This window comes from Pogona vitticeps, chromosome 6 (assembly GCF_051106095.1).
Source record: "Pogona vitticeps strain Pit_001003342236 chromosome 6, PviZW2.1, whole genome shotgun sequence".
Lineage (NCBI taxonomy): Eukaryota > Metazoa > Chordata > Lepidosauria > Squamata > Agamidae > Pogona > Pogona vitticeps.
Window position 1 is genome coordinate 91,106,813 of NC_135788.1, and position 21,321 is coordinate 91,128,133.

A 21,321-nucleotide genomic window follows, 5' to 3' on the forward strand; every position below is an offset into this window, starting at 1 on the left:
ATTTATAAAGCACTTATGACACATGTAAAACTTAGGAATGTTTCTTTACTGGACGTCACTTCCCAGAACCCTCTGGCTAGCATGACCACCAGCCATACTGGTTAGAACATTCTGGCAGCTATAGTTCAAAAAGCAACTTTTCCATGAAGATTGAGAAAGACACTTGTCTAGGACTTTGGAGAACTAATACTACTGTACAGTATTCAAAATAAAACACTAAATGGACCAATATAAAGAGCACCTTTTGCCAATATGTTTGCCTTATTTAAGGCTCCAAACTGAAGCTGTGTTTAAGGCTCAAATTTCACACTGAAAAAATATGTCTGTAAACAAAATTAAACAACCAAATATAATTGACTCTCTCTCTCTCTCTCTCTCTCTCTCTCTTTCTCTCACTCACTCACTCACACACACACACACTCACACACACACACACACACACACACACACACACACACACACACACACACACACACACACACACACACACACTCCCCCCCTTCTTTCTTGTCTCCACACTATTAAAAGTGAACCTGTCAAGGTCCTTACGGGTACAGAGCTACCCTGTGCAGAGCTTATACTGCTTTATCATGGAACCATTTACTTCAGATATGTTGATCAGGAGAACAACAATAATCTGCCTGTTTCAATTTGCTTGGTACAGATTTTTGATTTATTAAAAAAAACCAACAACCCAAGAAGACACAGAGAATATAGAGCCCTGACTGTGAGTTTCATATCAGAAACCACAATCAAAGGAAGGCAGTGCCAATACAGTTAGTTCAAGTTCCACCGTCTTTTGGTGTGTTTTTAATCCTTTTTGAAATCCCCTGTTATGTGAACCTCTACAGAAAACTACTTGCTGAGGTTGCTAGATAAGCCCCTCCCTTGTGCCTCCCCATCTTTGTCCCACTAGAAGGACAATGCAAGAGATGTAATATTCTGATTTTAAAAAACTGCACTTCCTTTACCAGCACAGCCACACATGACGGCTTCTGGAACCTCAAGTGAGCATCTGGAAGAGCTTTTAAGCACATTCTCCCAATCTGTTTCAGGCTTTTGCTTGCTAATTTTTCACTCCCAAGAAGCATCACCAACATGACCACACTTACGAACAAAATGTCTTGCTGAAAAAATTGCAAGCACATCGCTCCTCCCATTGTGCATGCACAAAATTTAGAAAGACAACTACCCAAGGAAGACCATCAGCAGCAGAGACAGCCAGATTTTTCTTGTTTGATTCAATAGCAAAAATCCTGACTTTCCTCATTCTCTCCTCTTGGCTCCATGGTTTTCTTTTCATCCCTGTCCCAGACAGGGGTGGGAGTCCAGCACACCTGCTCTGGTTCACTGCTGTTTCACACACCTCATTCCTCTCAAAACCCTGCACAACAAAAGTCTGAGGTGCCCACAAAGATAAGCCCTGGCAGAGTTCTTGAATTCACTTAAGTGCTTAGAAAACAAGTAGTGCCCTATCATTACAGGATGAAGAAAATAGTTTTTTTTTCCGTGAGGGAAAATGCCATTGCATGTTTCTCTTTTCTAGGAGTGGGTTTAAAAAACATCAAAAACCCCCACAAAAAGACAAAAAAAAACCTGGAGCTATCCCCCTTTCCTTCAAGAAACCAGATTTATCCTTTTATCCAAAAGATTATCTTCCAAGTAAAGCATAGACAAGTTCTATTCATATAAGCAAGGTAAGGATAGGAAAAGGTCCCACACAGGATTTCTGCTGCTATTCCTGTGAAAAATGCCAACAAGCAGCTGCTGGCTGAGAGAATTCTGAGAAAAAAATTCCAAAAGAGTACCCCCCCCCCCAAATATTGTGCTGCATACTGGTGAAACAGACGTGAGATGAGATCCATATGGCACAGAGGGACAAAACACCTTACTGATATGCTAGAATGCAAGTGAGGAACTTGAAGCCTTTGCCCTCTCAGCAGTGTGCTGGTAGTAGATGGGCCAAAGACAGTAGAAACCAGCAGGAGAGACAACAGTGGTCCCAAGCCATTAATTTCTCTTCTGTTTGTCCCTCACACCCAACACCCAGATCAAAGTAGATTATATTTAGCCCATATTTAGAAAAATGCTCCCTTAAATGGTGAAAGACATCTGTCCCAGTTCATGCTTTTCATTGCACCCATACCTTGCATTCTAGCATGTTCTGTTTTGTGATTGGTCATTGGAAGGTAAATAAGGGCTTAATTTGCAAGTTGGTTTCTTGAAACATGACTCTGTAAAGAAATCCAACTGTCAGAGGGAAACTTCCTAATGCAATGCCCAAAATGCTTACCTACCTATTTTCTTTTCTATACCTTTTTCTACTCTGCCATCTCTCTCTCTTCCTCTCTAGTAGAAGACAGCTGATAGTGGAAGGAGATTGCTCTTGCTAGAAGACTTCATATATAAGCAGTCTGAGAGCTACAGATTGCCTACATTTCTGCTGAGGGGAAAGCAATGAAAATCTGAGAACGACAAAAGTGCAACAAAGAAGGCACTTTTAGCCTAGTAATTAAAAAGTTAGGAAATGAAACTTGCCTTGTAACAGTAACCAGGAAGCCAAAGCATAAAGGGAAAGGAAAGCTGGGAAAGGAAAGTTGGGCTTTAATCCAGGTTGAAGGGGGATCTGTGTGGCAGCCAGGAATACAAAACTAAATACAGGTCCTGTGATATGTACAACAGACTCAGGGGTGTGTGGGAGCATTTTGTTCATGTGGCCTTAGAATTCTCTTCTTATTGGGCAAGAAGGAAATGTCTAGCAGTAGCCAGAACACATTTCTTAAAAAAAATGAAACACAGACTAGTATCTGTTGCAGAGTTTTTGAATATTTGGTTAAATTCCTCTAGCTGCACAGCAGAAGTACAGGGATTCACAGAGCAGAATAGCTTCAAGTTCCCCAGAGTAGTCCATCCCCCTTTCTCATTCCTGGAACTTACAGGGGCAATAATTAACTCTGAAACATTAGTAGGAGAAGGAGTAAAAAGTTCCATTACTTACAGAGCAACAGCAAACTGGCAAATATGGCTGCTTTCAACACCATACGTCAATAGACACCAGAGACAGAAAAAGGCAAGGAACAGAGAGACACGGCTCTCTTTGAATGCAGAGGCAGGGAAAGAACTATTGGCTAGTGCTGCATATATTGATAGTCACCCCAGCCCAGAAAGGTCCCTCCTAGCCGCACCTTCTCCAGGCAGCATGTGAGGCCATTAAAACTCCAGCAGTATCTATTCCACAATCAAAGTAAAGTAAGAATACTTTCGACTAGAAGTAGCAGGTGTTATGGGAGGGGGGCAGGTGTAGTCGTAGGTGAATTCCATGCCCTGTGAAATGCATAATTAATATTACATATATGAATGGATTCTTGTACTTAAAAATGCCTTCAGCCCATTAAAACCAACATTTTCTTTCTTTCTTTTTAGTTGAAGCTCTAAGTTTAAGACATTGCCATGGAAGACATAAAGGGGAAGTTCATGGCCTCCCTCACTAGATAGCTGCTTATCTTCTCTTGGTGTAGACAGTTGCTGTCCTGCTAACTCCACAGATACAGGAGAGATAAAGGCAACATTTCCGGACTAAATTCTGTTAATGCAAAAAATAATTTAAAAACTAATATAGAACAGAGTGGTGGTGGTGCTGGCTCTGAGCATGCCAAACAGGCTGTGTGGAGAAAGTTGTACCTGAGGGAAGATCATGTGCCTCCTGCAAGTCCATATTGAGGCATCTTCCATGCCCTGCCCCCATCCACATGAAAAAGAGGACAAGAGCTACTATTATACCTTTAGCAGTTGTGTAGAAGAAAGAAATGATTAGGTGTAGCTTGTCATGGAAGCTTCACTTGCTAAAATTCCCCCTTCCATGTAACTACTAAAGATAGCAGTATCATGCCTCCATCTCCTCAATCTTGCTGTGTTAAGATGACCAAGTGAGAGAGAGAACAGGTCTCATGTGTCATTGAGATATCTGTCCGCAGATGGAGTAAATCTCGTGCAAGGCAATTTTTTTTTAATAAAGCTGCATTTCATGGAGAGAAATCATTGGAAGAAGAGAAAATACACGAAGGAAAAAATCTTCAGTTATTACAATCTGACCTTGAGATTCATGGATAGCTTGGTGTCTATGACACAAACATTACAGTATTCCTCCCATATAATTAATAACGGACATAACTGAGTGAGGAGTTCGTCTCCACAATCATAACTGAAATTAACAGTAACTTCGCACAAACAAACTGGTTCATCAGATATGATCATCTATCACCCACTTCACTGCTGAGCTGGTGCGTTCATTTTGCTCAGTTCAAAGGGCAGCCTCTACTTGTCTCCTTTTTCTGTGTGTTGCTTTACCCTCAGTACTTTCTCAATCTGTCCTTCTATTCACCAACCAACTTCCTTAACTGCTGATATCTAAAAACTAAACAGAGACCTAGGGAACTTCTAGACTTTTACTGTGTCCTTTGAATGCCCTGTTCACTGAGGTTTTCATGGATGCCATCATCTTCAACTTGTATCTTTTCCACGTCTTCCTTTTGTTTTGTTTGTTTGTTTGTTTGTTTGTTTGTTTGTTTGTTTGTTTCAGTCTAGTTTTTCTTTATACTTGTGTACACCAAAGGGTACACAATTTCAAGATTGGGAAAGGAGTACAACAAGGATGTATAGTATGTTGTCCCCCAGCTTATTTAACTTATATGCAGAATACATTATGCAGAAGGCAGGACTGGAGGAATCCCATGCCGGAATCAAGACTGCCGGAAGAAATATCAACAACCTCAGATATGCAGATGATACCACTCTGATGGCAGAAAGTAAGGAGGAATTAAAGAACCTCTTAATAAGGGTGAAAGAGGAGAGCACCAAAAATGGTCTGAAGCTCAACATAAAAAAACTAAGATCATGGCCACTTGTCCCATCCCCTCCTGGCAAACAGAAGAGGAAGATATGGAGGCAGTGACAGATTTTACTTTCCTGGGCTCCATGATGGTGACAGCAGCCACAAAATTAAAAGATGCCTGCTTCTTGGGAGGAAAGCGATGACAAACCTAAACAGCATTTTAAAAAGCAGAGACATCACCTTGCCGACAAAAGTCCACATAGTCAAAGCTATGGTTTTTCCAGTCGTGATGTATGGAAGCGAGAGCTGGACCATAAAGAAAGCTGACCGCCAAACAATTGATGCTTTTGAATTGTGGTGCTGGAGGAGGCTCTTAAGAGTCCCCTGGAATGAAAGGAGAACAAACCTATCCATTCTAAAGGAAATCAACCCTGAGTGCTCACTGGAAGGACAGATCCTGAAGTTGAGGCTCCAATACTTTGGCCATCTCATGAGAAGAGAAGACTCCCTGGAAAAGACCCTGATGTTTGGAAAGAGGGAAGGCAAGAGGAGAAGGAGACGACAGAGGATGAGATGGTTGGATAGTGTCACCAAAGCTACCAACATGAATTTGATCCAACTCCGGGAGGCAGTGGAAGACAGGAGGGCCTGGCGTGCTCTGGTCCATGGGGTCACAAAGAGTCGGGCATGACTAAACAACTAAACAACAACAACAAAGTCAATTTTCATTTATGGCAATCTTTTGCAAGGTTCTCTAGAGATAGAGTATTCATACGTGGTTTATTATCCCCTTCTTCTGGGGGCATCCTGGAACTGCGTAGCTTGCCCAAGTCTGCACAGGCTGGCTCTTTTTCCTGGGCTGCATAATGGGAAACTGTGCCCCTGACCTGTGGCTCTGTAGCCATATACCTAACTCACTGAGCTATCTGGACAGCTTTCAATCTAGAAGCAACCTCATTTAAAGAAAGTACTAGAGACACAAAGGAGTTTATACAGCAGTTGCTAGGTTTCAGCACACTGGAACGGCATGCAAGACAAGATGGTAAAGATAGGCTTGTTCCTACACCCCCCAAAACCCTTTGTGGCTGCTTCTGAAGTTTCATATCTTACCATTAATTTACAAAACTTCGCTAGGACAGAAATTCAAATTTTACAACTGCCTACTCTCATCTCCAAGACCCAGAGGTTAGTGCTCTCCTCCAGTTAGTTATCTTTAGGTCAGAGTTCAGATTGAACAGTTCCCACTGCTTCCACTCCTTGCTTTATTTATCGTTGTGCTCCTAATAGATACTGTAGTCCATTAGAACAGTGGTCCCCAACCTTGGGTCTCCAGATGTTCTTGGACTACAACTCCCAGAAGCCTTCGCCACCACCTCTGCTGGCCAGGATTTCTGAGAGATGAAGTCCAAGAACATCTGGAGGCCCAGGTTTGGGGACCACTGCGTTAGAAGACAGAAATTCATTAGTGTTTCAGTGACAGGATTTAGGCAGACCTTCACAAGTGGTGTGCATATCTAAAGACCAATCACTAAACAAAGCAATCTACTGTAGTTTGCAAACTACAGGAGGTATGAAAACCTCCTTCTGTACCAATTGCATGTTATCACCATATAAGGAATTGTCTCCTCTGATCAAAGGTGTTACCTGCAGCATATAATCTGATTTTTGCCTCATTTTCATCTAGGTGGTATAGAAAAGGCTTAAGAGTGGCTTTTGGCATAGCCCAAATCAGATGATTCACAAGCTGGAGTTTTACCTGACTTTAGTTGATTTCTTCAACAACTAAAGGCTGGCTTGTCCTTTTCCCTTGCTGAAGTAACTCTTTCTCTTCTCCACTTAGAAGAGAATTCTGAACCTCCCAACTATAAATCCTTCTTCCTCAAGTGGTGGGCAAGAAAAAGAAAGTATCAGGTGCTAGTTCAGAAAGTGAAAAAGAAGTAAAGATTTCCAATTAAATTAGGGGCATTTTTACAGTAATGTGGGAAGTTGTTTGATTGGTTCAATTAAAGCAGCAGCCCTTTGTGGCACAGGTTGCTTCACCAAATGATTAGCTTTAAGTAAACAATTTCCACTTTACCTTCTCGCTCTCCGCCATTACTCAAACGATATTCCTTTCTGTCTTCTCCATTGTCCATATTTTCCATTTCATGGGATGTATTAGAATTGCCATCAGCTGATGCATCTCGGACATCTGCAAATATTTTTAAGTTGATATGATTGGATTATGATAATGATGAATAATTTGAGCACTTATATTCAATTACAAACAGAAGATGTTTTCAATATACCCTTTTTACAGACATGGAAAGCTGAGGCTATACAATAACTTAACCAACCCAACAAGCTCTCACATCAACGAATTTAAATGTCAGTCTTTTGGTTTCAAACCCAACATACTAGCTTTACAAATTTAATTCAAATGCTTTGGCACTAACATCAGATCATTAGAAATCATCACATATGTAGCCATCAGACTTCCAAACTGGAAATAAAACTAGACATTCTGGATCAAGTTTCTACTCTTCTACATATTTTTTTACTGATACATACAGTACTGTAATAAGACTCTTCTCTAGGGTACTAGACAGGTATATCATTAAAAGCAGGAAATGGGAAGAGACATCATTGCACAATACCTGTAGGTTCTCGCTGTTCACGACCATGGCTTAGATCCATACCGGCTGGTGAATCTGGAATAGGCCACCAAAGAAACAGTTCAGTCTCTAAAATTGGTATATAGTCCGTGAGAATTCTGTAGTAGGCCAGGTACGGCAGAAATACATCCTAAATGCAATTAGTCCAAGTATACCTGCCTCTTTACCTAAAATTATCAAGGTGCATTTGAAAAACTTAACTAAACATAGCATCCTGCTGGCAAAAACCTTAGGCAGGAAAGGTCAGATTTTTAAAAAGTAATATGGTATCATTTCAATATTTTTTATTTGCAAACTTCCATTTGGCTTGGAGGGGCCTATCTGGGCTGGAGTGACTGTCAATCTATCCAGCACGAACCTGTTGTTCCCTCCTGCCTCTGAATTCAAAAGAGAGATTTACCTCCCTGCTCTATGCCTCTTTCCCCCTCCCTTGAGATAGTTGAAATTTGTTGCTGATTGTCAGTTTGCTGACTGATCTGTTCATAACTGTAAGTAATGAAACATGTTATTCTTTCTCCTACAAAAGTCTCAGAGTGAGTTATTGAGGCTGTAAGTCCCAGTTAATGAGAAAAGGGGCGGACTACTCTGGGGAACTTAAAGCTATTCTGCTCTGTGAATCCCTGCACTTCTGCTGTGCAGCTAGAGGAATTTAACTAAAAATTCAGAACTCAGTATTAAGCATGCATTAAAACACTTCAAACCCATTTCTGGGGTTTAACCGACACCATATTATATACCCTTAGCCCCCAACAAGTCCCTGCTCATGACCTTTCCTCCAGGAACACCAACCTCTACCTCTCAGAGGTTTCTTACTCCCTTAAAGAACTTGGTCCATACTTTCTTTTAGTGGCCTGGAATATCTTCCCAGGCTACCTTCAAGCTGCCACTTCTCTGTCTTTCTTCATATCTCTCCACAGTTTCTACCTTGTTTGTGAATCATTGGGCTAATTCTCTTCAGTCCTCTCCATAAAAAGAAACCCTGAAATTGCCATTCTAAATCCTGTTCTGTACTGATCTCCCATATAACTTTTACTTGAACCAGAAACACGCAACACACACACACTGAACATGAAATGCATATTGGCCCTCAGTCTCTCTCTTTTCTGGCTCAGATAGATACGAAGAAGTAAACTACAGAGCACAAAACTTTTAGATTTAAAAGTGCCACAAGACCTTTTTTTGATTTGTTTTGTATGTGTATGTGTGTGAGGGTCGTTTTCTTTTTCTTTTCTTTTGTTCTGCTGCAACAGATTTAACCTGCCTACCAGCAAATTCTATTTGGAAATTTAAATTATTAAGGTTCTCCTCCGGGCTATGGCGAGCTCAAACCCACCCCTAGGTTCCAGGTTGGAGAGTGATTACTTCACCCTGCCCCAAAGTCTGTGAAGAGGTTGAGTCCTAACTGTGTCCCTGCTGCTATCCTTGACCACAGTATGAAGCAGACAGATCACAAAAAGTCAACACCTCTGCTTCTCGGTGAGGGACACATGCAAATTGCCTATGCTTTCTCCAGCTCCATGGTGGCCTCAGCATAGAGTTTAAGGGTCAGCTTGGAAGTTGATTGCAGCACTGTTGTTTTATGGCATTTCTGAGCCAGCTAAAGCACAAGGCTTGTAAGATCTTTTGGGGCGACTCTTTTTGGGACCACTACAGGTCTTCCTCTTCCTCTGCTTGTCTTCTGCCACTGGCGAACTGAAGAAGCACAGAAAGAGGAAGAAGGGGAGACCTGGATCAAGCGCCTAGAGCAGAGATCATCAACCCCTAGTCAGCGATCCGGTGCCGGTCCATGGCCTCAGCTGGACCAGGCCGCAGAGACAGACCTCCCACCACCTGCACACACTCCCCTCCCCACAGCTGCTTTGCACGCGCGCACACATGACAGTGCCAGCAGGAACGCTCCCCCACCCCCTTTACGCATGCACCCGAGCGCCCACGCAAAGGCGTGGGCAGGCGTGCGTGCGTGCATGCAGGTGCTCCTGCTCATGCACAAAGGGCTGAGGGAGCGCTCCTGCCCGTGTAGACGGGCGCGGTCCCGCCACCGCTTCACCCATGCGCCCGAGAGCATGCACATGGGCTCAGCTCCTCCACCTCCATGAGTGTTCCAGGGTGGCGGGCAGAATATCACCATCACCGCCTGCTATGTCACTGGCCGCCATAGGTAGGGTGGAAGTCATGATGATCAGCCCAACACTGGGTCTCTCTAGGGCAGGGGTGAGCAATTAATTTCTACAAGGGGCCACATGAAAAATCTGAACTGTGTTCGGGGGCCGAACCAACTTAAATAAATAAATAAATAAATAAATAAATAAATAAATAAATAAATAAATAAATAAATAAATAAATAAATAATACTTAAAAATAAAATGAAACAGTGATGTTATGATTGTTTTTATTTTAAACTTGTTAATCTTCACAAATACTAAAGAGGTTTTTTGTGGTATGTTAAAGATAAGCAACTGATCAACTTTAGACAAAAAGCTATAAATGGTTTTGATGTTCAGTTTGTTCAGTGAGAGAAATCCAGTCTGTCTTGGGCTTGAACAAGTGTTTGAACATTGGACTGGAACGACGACCGGCGGGCCGGACAGGAGCAGCTCGCAGGCCATATGTGGCCCTCAGGCCGCACTTTGCCCAGGTCTGCTCTAGGGCCATATACAGTGGTGCCCCGTATAGCGAGGTTAATCCGTTCCGGATTAACCTTCGCTATACGAAAACATCGCTGTGCGGGGCAGGAAAACCTATTGGAACGCATTAAACTTAGTTTAATGCGTTCCAATAAGTGTGCATACTTACCCCTCCAGCGATGTTTTCGCGTCGGGCGGCCATTTTGGAGCCGCCAATCAGCTGATCGGCGGCTCCAAAATGGCCGCCGGATGACCCGAAATGGCCCCTATCAGCGTTTTCGCGCCCTCCCCTTGCTTACGGAGGTCGCGAAAACGCTGATAGGGGCCATTTCGGGTCATGCGGCGGCCATTTTGGAGCCGCCGATCAGCTGTTCGGCGGCTCCAAAATGGCCGCCGGAGCCCCAATCGTCGCAAAGCGAGTGCGGCGATTGGGGCTGATCCGTATAGCGATCCCCAAAAAGGGATCGCTATACGGATTTTTCGTTAAACGGTGCACTCGTTAAGCGAGGTACCACTGTATATAGTACCTAGCACACTCAGTAAGCCTTTACGGTATTATGCACCATAGGAAAGTTGCCAACTTCTTAATTGGAAACTTTCCACTACTTTCTAATAATGTATGATGACCATGAAGCTGTGAGGACCTCTGAAGCAGTGGTCCTGACACCTTCTGTGTATAAGGAAGTACTGTATTTTCATATCGGCTTGCCCACCGATGTCTTGTGCAAAGTATTCTGGGCCATTTTTAGAATGTTGCCTACTGCATTTCATCATCACCCTGTACAGTCTGAGGATGTATTCAAGAACACATCCAACATTTTCTTGTGGCTGCATACTCCAAGGCAAGCCTGGTACTGTGAGGAAACCATTATTTCAGAGCAGCTCATCTTCCATTGAGAAACCTCAGGGACCTCAGAAACACACAGAGAAAAATAAACACTATTCCAGGACACTATATTTTTCGGTTTTACTACTCTCAGGGAAAGTTTTCCATGCCTGCTGAAGAAACCCGCATACTGTATTACCTCCTATATATGGCTGAGGCCTGTTAGTTCTTGCTATCAGCTAGCACCAATAGACTGGGCAATACACCCAGTCCATCCAAAATTTCTTTTTGTATTTACATTTTTATGAGACCTAAGTGGAGTCTAGCAGCAAAAGCTGAAACAATGTCAAAGAATGGAGACTAACCTCTTAGGCCTCACTATCAATTGCACTGTGGCAAGGATATGGTCTTGCATTTGATATAGGCCCAAAGCTGAAAAATCCAGAGCAGAAACTACATGTTTTCCAGTGAATAACTAAACAAATTAGTTAGGGTGGATGAATGGGATAACTCCACCCTTTCCTCTTTTTTGTCAGATTCCCTCAAAGCAGCAATGACCAAAAAAACAAAAAAAACCCTTAATCAGGTAATTTTCCCCCCCTCGGCTGCTTGGTTACACTCAGAGCACACTGCAAGAGAACATCAGGAAGGATGAACCTGCTAACTTACAGTTTATCTGCCATTCCTGGCTTTCTCGTTAGCTTCTGATAAATGGCTGAGAAAAATATGGACTGCTTTCTGACAGATATTAATCAAATATTCATGTCTTTCCATGGTGACACTATGGCTTCTCTGCATCTTGATTTTCTATTTCTGTTTCTCCCCTTCTCCCCTACTTTAATCTGCTTATCAGAGAATCTGATGTCTTTAAGAGACACACTGCACACGCACGCACATGCACACACACAAAGAGAGGGAGAGGGAGAGGTGTCCTAGCTGTTACATAACTGCAAAACTCAGCTCACATGAAACAGCAGGAAAGTGTTAACCGCTTCCCTCGCCTCACCACCAAGGTTTATGGAACATATATGGGGCCCCTGCAAAATGTGAATATAAGAGCGGTGATAGCTGACATTTCCAAACCACCGTCACCACCACCTCCTGTTTCCTCCCCTTTTACATCGTAGTATTGCCTCTCTGATCCAAGACTAATAACCTGCAATGGGCTAGGTGGGAATTGGAGGAAAAATGCTTGCTTAGAGGGAAATCTTGTTGTAATGCAGTTTCCTCTGTCAAGTTTCTAGTAAAGCAATGGCTAGAGCCAGGCCTGGGCTTGCTAGAAATAGTTGGCCCCTAACCAGATGCCACTCTCTCGACTCTGACTCCACACCTGCTAGGTTCCACCCAGGTACCATAATATGTATTTATTTATTTATTTATTTATTTATTTATTTATTTATTTATTGAAAGAATAGGAAACACCATAGAGTGGGGGAGGGGGAGCAGACTACTACTTCTTTCTCCATCCTTTCCTCCATCACCTCCATTGCACAGCTGCAAAGATGGAAGTACACATGCTTGAGCAAATTTTTAAAATCCCAAACACAACGTACAGTATTCATGAAATACAGTAGTGGGAAATACACGTCAGTATATCTTACCAACAATTTAAAATGTAAGCATGGACGCAACATCTCTGAATTCTAAGGTGCTTTGAGAGCCAAGTGAACCCATTGGAGTCCCATGGAGTTCCATTTGCGCTAAATATTCAGCTGACTCTCTTGTTCGGAACTCAGTGTCAGACTCCAAAACATGTCGACCTTAATCTGAAGGTGAAACTAGACAGAGTTAAAGGGAATGTATGTTCCATTCAATGAAGCCACTTTTTCTGCCTAACTGGGATTTCTTTTGAAATATGTGCCTCAGTTATAAGAGCTGCAAACTAAGCTGATGTTCACATTTTAAAAATCAATCACAAAATAAAGTGTGCTCAATAAAAAATGCAATGGTAAAGGAAATATATATAAGGTATCATCTAGTTTGATCCAAAATGCCTCTGGGCATTTATTTATTATTTATTTGAAATATTTTACCCTGCCTCTCTCCTTAAAAAGACTGAAGGCAGCTTACAGACACGTAAGAACTTTTCATTCCTTCGCGACTGCAAGATCACATCCCAGCTTTCAGGCTTCTAAAGATCAAACTAGACATTAAGGTTTCTGATGATGTTTATGATTAACCTATTTTATCTTAAACAATAGGATTTCCTTAAAGAGGTGGCACAGCTGTTATACTTGTAATTTAAGCCCCTGTTTCTATTTCACTTAACAACTACATTATGAAACATGCCAAATACATAATATAAGTGAGGAAAATTATGTGATATGACAAATATACTTTTTTAATACTTGAGGAAAATATCTAGAAAACCAGTGATAACCATATAATTTAATCTAGGTCAGCAGGTTATATTTCTAAGAAAGTTTCAGCCCTGACAACTTAAAATGTAAAATTATTAAGCATAGCAACATCTTTTTCCACTGGTAGAATTAACATAATCTCAATAGCAAAGGGGTACCCGGTGTGGTGGTGCTGACAGTGTGACAGACTAGGACTCAGGAGGCCTAGGTTCAAATCATGCTCAGCCACGGAAACTATGGAGGAGTGGAACTGGTAAAACTGCTCCTTAAATATTTCACTATCTTGAAAGTCCTGTTAGGGTCACTATAGGTTGGTTCTGACTTTACAGTACAGTGGGGTCTTGACTTAAGAACGGCTCGAGTTAAGAACATTTTGACTTAAGAATCGCTCTCATAGGAAAATATTGACTTGACTTACATACTTAGATTTGAGTTAAGAACTGAAAAAAAACCACGTGGGAGGCAGGGAAAGTACAAAATGTGACCTTTCAGTTAACTGTTGGCCAGTGAAAAGGGTGCCTGTCTGCTTCCTCACTCCTCCCAGCGTTTAGAGAGTGGATTGGGAGACAGTCTTCAGACTGCCTGGTACTGCCTGGACTGTATTTTCCCTGCCTTCCCTGAACCTTTCTTGACCTAAGAAAAAAAGAAACAAAATATCCCCCTCTCGTGGTCGAAGGCGGAATAGCAGCTTCCCATTAGTTTCTATGGACGGAAAAGAGCAGATACGGATCAAATGGTTTTCAATGCATTCCTATTAGAAATGCAGATTTGACCTGAGAACTTTTTGACTTGAGAACTGCCTTCCAATACGGATTAAGTTCTCAAGTCAAGACCCCACTGGTACATAACAACATAGCAATAAAAACACTTTCAATATAGATTTTTTAAAAACCAGACAGACTAGGAACATTATGATTTTAGAAATAAAAAGGATTTCAGTTACTCTCAGCTTCTAAGTGGAAGCAGTTTGAAGATTAAAATTAATATATGGCCCCATTTTCAAATCAAGGATTACTGTTCAAAAGATTCCCCTTCCCCAAGCTACTGGATGAATGAAAGACCTGTTACTATTAATTTACGTTTCAGCCCCTGTCCTGCATTAACCAGAATGGCTTCTTTAAAAAGAAAAGAACAGAGAAGAGAATAACAACAGTCCTAAGAATGGGTCCGTTTTGGGGCCTAGTACAGAACAGACGCAGTTCAAACACATTCAGCAAAATGTATTATCTGTTTATGTTGTTGTGGGGAAGTCAAAGGAGTGGGAGGGAAAGAAAGCTGCAGTCCTATCACCTGTTTAGCTGCCCACCACCACCACTCTAGAAGTCGCCTAGTTCTCACTGGCCTGCTGGGATCATCAGCTCGCCTGGGTCCCAAACTTTTATTATTATTATTATTTTGAAGGCAAGCTATTAGCCCCTATACAACCACAGATAAATGGGGAAATGTGTAATTAATGCTTTGTTCTATTGCTGTTTGTGAAAAAGAAGTCTCTGCTTTTGATCAAACAACAAGCGAAGCGATCCACAATTTCAAAGGTAAATGTTAAGAACATGTCTTTTTGCAAACACCCAAAATCTGCAGAAGTCTGTTTGCAATGTTCTATGCAAAGCATATAGAAAACAACCCATAGCAACGAATGCTGCCTGGGGGATTGGCAGAGTGTTGAACTGAATATCTCTTGCGGTCACTGCCAGCTCTATGATTCTATGGGTCTCCTAGTCTGTGGTTTCTTCCAAAAACATTAAGTTTCAGTTATGATGCAATCACATGGCACTGTATCTTGCACTCTGGACTGCTTTTGTCACAAGCAGGTTCTATTTTCTAGCAACTACATGACATGCTGGGAATTGTGAAACAACCTGATCCTTTTCCATGGCTAACTGCAACTTTTTGGATCATTGGCAGGGTCCACTGGTTTTGTTTTTGTTTTAGTGCGGGTAGGCTTGCCCTGTTTTGGTTTGGTTTCTGGCATGTTACATTTCCAGTATTGAACCAAAGCAGCATTGGTAGCTGTTTCCTCCAACAATTCACAATTCAGTGCTATGTCACTTGGCTGGCAAACCAGTGAAATGTAACTCTACCAATAAATTAAAAAAAATCCCCAGCTTTCCGATGCTCCTCAGGGAGGAGAAAACAGAAAAGGAGGTGGACCGGAATCTTTTTAACTTTTTTCTTTTTTCTTTTTCTTTACAATTTCATGCTGTTTCATTTTGATGGCAAGACAATGAAGGAATATATCACTACCAATAAACAAAAATAAACCCACCTTTCTCCCATTTCTACAGAGAAGGAAACAGAAAAAGAAGTGAGGGAATCTCTTTTTATTTTATTTTCCCTTTTCTTATTATTTTTCTTTGCTTTCCAGCACAGTTTCATTTTTAATAGCAAGCCAATGAAGTGACATATCACTTACCAACAAATAATTGTTTAAAAATATCCAGGTTTCTGCTGCTCCCCACAGAGGGAAGAATGTGGGGGGCATAGAGGCTCAGAGGAAAGAATGGGTTAAATAGGGTCACTTTGAGGTTTGATGGGGCTTTCTGTCCTGAAATCTCAGACTGTACATTCAGGTGAGACTGTTTACCCGATCCATGCATCCTGGGATAACTCCACTGTCTAGTTGCACCGTGAAATTCCTCCAGGCTTCCAGGAGGCTTAGCTGAGAGCTCATCTAGATACTGCCTTGAGGAAGGGTATCGCTGGCAGAAAAGTGGGGTGGGGAAGGAGACTATAACTTATTAAAATATTCTTCCTGTTACTTGTTGTTGTTGTTGTTGCTGCTATTGAGTTAATGATTGCTGTGAGTCTTAAATTTCTGGGAAGAGATTCAGACAATGTCGAATAACTAATTTTACATGTTTTTGTTTTAGTATGACTATTTGTATTGCTTACTCAGATATAGCAATGTATGTCCTACTAAATTAATGTCGTTCGTTTAGTCGTTTAGTCGTGTCCAACTCTTCGTGACCCCATGGACCAGAGCACGCCAGGCCTTCCTATCTTCCACTGCCTCCCGGAGTTGTGTCAAATTCATGTTGGTAGCTTTGGTGACACTGTCCAGCCATCTCATCCTCGGTCGTCCCCTTCTCCTCTTGCCATCACACTTTCCTAACATCAAGGTTTTTTCCAAGGAGTCTTTTCTTCTCATGAGATGGCCAAAGTACTGGAGCCTGAGCTTCAGGATATGTCCTTCCAGTGAGCACTCAGAGTTGATTTCCTTTAGAATTGATAGGTTTGTTTTCCTTGCAGTCCAGGGGATTCTCAAGAGCCTCCTCCAGCACCACAATTCAAAGGCATCCATTCTTCGGCTGTCTGCTTTCTTTATGGTCCAGCTCTCACTTCCATACATCACAACAGGAAAAACCATAGCTTTGACTATTCGGACTTTTGTTGGCAAGGTGATGTCTCTACTTTTTAAGATGCTGTCAAGATTTGTCATCAATTAATGTATGTCCTACTAAATTAAATGGGTTTTACACATCAGTAAATGTACATAGGAAACTGATATATTTGTACTCATTGGGAAGCAGAGATCAGCAAAGTTACTTTCTTGGACTACTACTCGCACAATCTCCCAGCCAGCACAATCTGGTGACAGTTCTGGTTGAGGGATTCTGGATAGCGTAGTCTACATGTTGAAACTGTATTCAAGCAGAGTTATGAATCTCATGGTCAATACATCATAGCAACGAAACAAACCTGTAGCTATGGGGAGAAGGAAGGCATGCTGGATTGGCATTTGCCTTTGTGTCTGTATGAAAACCCAAATATGGCAAAGAAAGTTAAAGCAGGGATGTTTTCTAATTATAATAATAAGAGATTCTAATTATAATAACAAAAGATTCGGTCTGCATCTCTGGGGTAAATGGCCCTATTTTATCCATCCTCCCAATGATTTCTGCAGCTTGCCTTCAATTTCCCCTGCATGTTTTCCTGCAAGTCAGGTGACAGTATGTCACTCATTAGGGATCCCTGCAGTATTCCTATTGATATGTAGAAGGATATGTTTTTTGCCAGCAGTACAAACTGATAGCAGCTGTCTCATAAGAACATTATTGGAAATGTCATGTGTATTACATTATTTATTTATATGTGCTAGCAATATACAGTACATGGGTGTTTTACATGGTTCTCTGCTCCCCATTTTATCCTGCAAATGACCCTGCAAAGTAGGCTTGGCTTAAAAACACTACCTAGCCCAAGGATGCCAAGTGAGCTTTGTGAATGAACAAGAATTTGAATGCATGTCTCCCTGTTCCAAATCCAACACTCTAACAATCACACTATACTAGCTCCTTCTGATCAGTGGTCCTTGAACAAATGACTCCAAGACTAGAATATATTGGTAGAAAAATAATGCAACAATAAAGGTACTAAATGTGCATAATGTGAAAATCTGTACCAAGTAGCAGATTATGCAAACCTCTGTTATATGCAAATTGGACTGTCTAATTTACAAAATGAACAAATTGGTTTGCCCACATTTGAAGAACCAGAATATGGCAAGCCCAACTCGTGTCTATGAGAACTGGACAGCCAATGTGGTGTAGTAATTACAGTATTGGACTAGGACCTGGGAGACCTAGGTTCTAGTTGCAGTGAACTGTGAAACTCACTAGTCAACCATCAGCCAGTCACACTCTCTCAATCTGACCTATCTCATAGCCTATGCCACCTTCAAATCATGGAAAGAAGCAGTGTATAGAAAAGTAACAAATATAATTGCGGCACATGCAGATGCACAAGAATCAAGATGCATTGTTCCTCATCAAACACTGAGATATAATTTTTAGGGAAGAGCTGTGTGAGGTGGGGTGGGTTGAATTTTGAAGAACATCAACAATAGCAATTTTCAGTAACAAGGTTTTTGGGGCTTTTTAAGGGATCAACGTTTCGAACAAATAAGTCAAGAAGCTGGAGATAGGAGGAGGGTTGCTGCTGCTGATGCTTAACTTATGCTTTCCCTGGCTGTGAAGGTGAAATTAAACTTCAGATATGCCTCTTCAAAATGCATAATAGATATAATAATATAAAAGAACAGGCAACCATCAACAGGGACTATCCCTAGTAAACAAATGTGACTGGGGGAAACACATGAGGTGTATTAGACGACAACAAAACTTACAGTTACCACTGCCTGTTCATAACAAAAAATAACGTCATGCTTTCACACATTCCCAGATTTCTAGGCAGAGTTCACAGCTTAAAATACATTCTTAAAATCCATAATCTTTTTCTTCCCAACTAGTCATGTCTCTCAAAGTCAAATTAAAACTTTTTTTAATTTTTTTTTCCTCTTTTAAATACAGAGCTCTTAACTCTACAAGAAGTATGGGATAGATAGAAATTTAGAGAGAATACAGCTCTTCTTAGGGCTGGAAACAAGGTGATGATCAGATCTTCCTATGTTACTTCCCTAGTTGTCTTGGGACTGTTTAAGATAACAGCCATTCCAGAAAACTGATGGAAAATGCATTTAAACCCTGTTTAATCAGCCCACTAAGACACCCAAGGTCTAGGGACACATGTCCCTGTGGCAAGGAAAACACATGATAATGAATGAAGAAATAGCCGTGAAAGCAGTGTTTAATCCTTTTGTGAATAGTGGAGGCAAAAAATGCCCTAGATAATTCATGGAACAAACTGTGGGAACAAATCTGTAAGACCAAGAAGATCAGGTATGAGGGGGACAGTATAATTTTGATTAAAAAGCAACCAGTGGAAATAAGTTTAAGCATCTCATCATTTTGTCGCCATTTCTGTATTCCATTCCACTCAAACCTTAATCTTCTAATTATCAGGCCACAAGTTAAAGAAAATGCATATCTTCTCCTCTGGCAACTGTTTTCTTTTTGGCATACAGAGCTGTGATGGCTTAGGTGCCTGAGAAATCAGACATGCAAATAAAGCCATCTTTAGCTCCTGGTGACCAATTACAAAAGAAATACAAGTTGGTCTGTCAAATGCAGACTGAGGCAGACTCATAAAAGAAACAGTCCTTACATCTTCAGGGACCTCTGCTTCTAATAATATGATAACTTGCATTCTCTAGCACAGCCGGAAGGCTATTCTGTTATAAATACAAAAGAGGAAATAATTCAGGCTTCCTCACACACATTTGTGTGACAGAACTTGTATTTGCTCCTTTCACTCTTCAAGGTTTAATACATCTGAGCTCACAGAATGAAAAACAGATCAACAATTTTGTGTGAGGGTGAAAGAGATGGAAAAGGGATTCACAGGTGGGTCTAAAAGCCTACGAAGATGAAATAAAGCGGTGGGAGGGGAGAGATATTGTTTTGAAAGCAGATAAAATCTTGAAAAAGTTGCTCCATTGGACAACAAGTGTTTGGGACATTCTGGGTTTTATACTCCAAAAATGTTTTTTTTTAATGGCCAAACTCTGTTTATGTTTAACAGTGTTAGGAATGCAGGTCAGACCATTGTGTTTTACACAATCAGCAGATATTCTTCAATATAACACCGTGTATTCTGAAAAAGAGGGGACGTGGTGGCGCTGTGGGCTAAACCGCAGAACCCTGTGCTGCAGGGTCAGAAGACCAAGCAGTTGTAAGATCGAATCCACGCGACGGAGTGAGCGCCCGTCGCTTGTCCCAGCTCCCGCCAACCTAGCGGTTCGAAAGCATGCAAATGCGAGTAGATAAATAGGTACCATCTCGGTGGGAAGGTAAACAGCGTTCCGTGTCTAAATCACACTGGCCATGTGACCACGGAAAGATTGTCTTCGGACAAACGCTGGCTCTATGGCTTGAAGAGCAGGATGAGCGCCGCCCCCTAGGGTCGGACACGACTGGACAAAAATTGTCAAGGGGAACCTTTACCTTTACCTTTTATTCTGAAAAAGAGCTTTAATATCATCTTGAAAGAACTTCCATGGTGAATCAAACAAAGTTTTAGATACTGAAGCCACCTTTTCCAGTAACTCAAAGCTCATTTTCAAGCTTTTAGAGGAAAAGGAAATGGAAGCATGAATAAAACTGGATGCTTGAACAATATAAGCCAGAGAGCTAAACCATAGCAAACAAATCCAGCTTAAAAAATAAATCCCCTTGTTTCTAAAATTGGATTGCTTTTTAACCAAAGAACATGCTACTACAGTTTTGGTACCTGAAACTAGATTTCCTATGGAAGGAAGACACCAGAGGGTGTACAGTGATAGCAGGAATGTGAATGCCACAGCCTTTTCCCATTGGTGGAAAACAAAGAGAAAAATCCTTCTTCTCTCAGTGAGATTTTGCTGTGTGTCATCTCCCTCCTGAGAAATTTCATGGGAAATCTGATGGGACTTCTCAGATGTTTCCTGGTAATTTCTTTTCTAGAAGAAACAGGGATCTGTGCGGAATTATTACAATTCTGCACAAAACAGCACTTTTCCTGCACAGGATAAGGGCATTAAGCTGTTCAGCATTTTGCAGATTTTTCCACAAAAGAATAGGCAAAAAAGAAAGAAGAGGAAGAAAAATAAAACAGAGTTTCTAATTTTTGCGGAAATTCAAGAAATCTTGTTGATTCAAGGCAGTGTCTAGGTGAAACGCCTTCAAATTTTACAACGATTGAGAATTTTTTCGAGTACTCTCTGCATCATCGGATGCCTGACCGTTCTACTTTTCATGGAAATCCAGTGAAAACTCTTCTGGGCATCTCACTGAGTTGCAATATTGCTGCCTCAGACAGAATAACAAGAAATAGATGTCACAGCTATCTGGAGGCAGGAGACATGTCACATCTACAGCAAGAACCTAGCACACTGTAATTTGATCCAGATTATGTAGACTCCTAGCCCCTTCTACCACACATACAACAAATGAGAAGGTTATTTGAAGAAATAATTAATTAACTGCAGGAAACAATAAAAAAGGACCTTTTCTCACCTTAAATGATCTTGCTTTGGTTCATGTCTTTAAGAGCTTATCATAGTCTTGTTTGCAGGGCAAGAGCTTCCTAAATAACATGACTGGAATGCTAAAGTGATTTTCGCCCTAATTATGGGTTATTTTCAATATAT

The 21,321-nt window shown here is 41.3% G+C and overlaps 1 protein-coding gene across 2 annotated transcripts in view; it reads right to left on the minus strand.

The window, feature by feature from the left end:
* IKZF3 (IKAROS family zinc finger 3) overlaps window positions 1–21,321 on the minus strand; it is a 62,877-nt gene that overhangs the window by 39,601 nt on the left and 1,955 nt on the right. Inside the window, exons 1-3 of one of the 2 annotated variants that reach the window (XM_073004225.2) lie at window positions 21,188–21,276; window positions 7,468–7,521; window positions 6,909–7,022 (exon numbers count right to left, since the gene is read on the minus strand). In XM_073004225.2, coding sequence (XP_072860326.2) covers window positions 6,909–7,022; window positions 7,468–7,507 — 154 coding nt within the window. In that variant the 5' untranslated portion in view covers window positions 7,508–7,521; window positions 21,188–21,276. Of the gene's footprint in view, window positions 1–6,908; window positions 7,023–7,467; window positions 7,522–21,187; window positions 21,277–21,321 lie in introns of those variants that run through there. The other variant, XM_073004224.2, reaches the window with a different exon arrangement.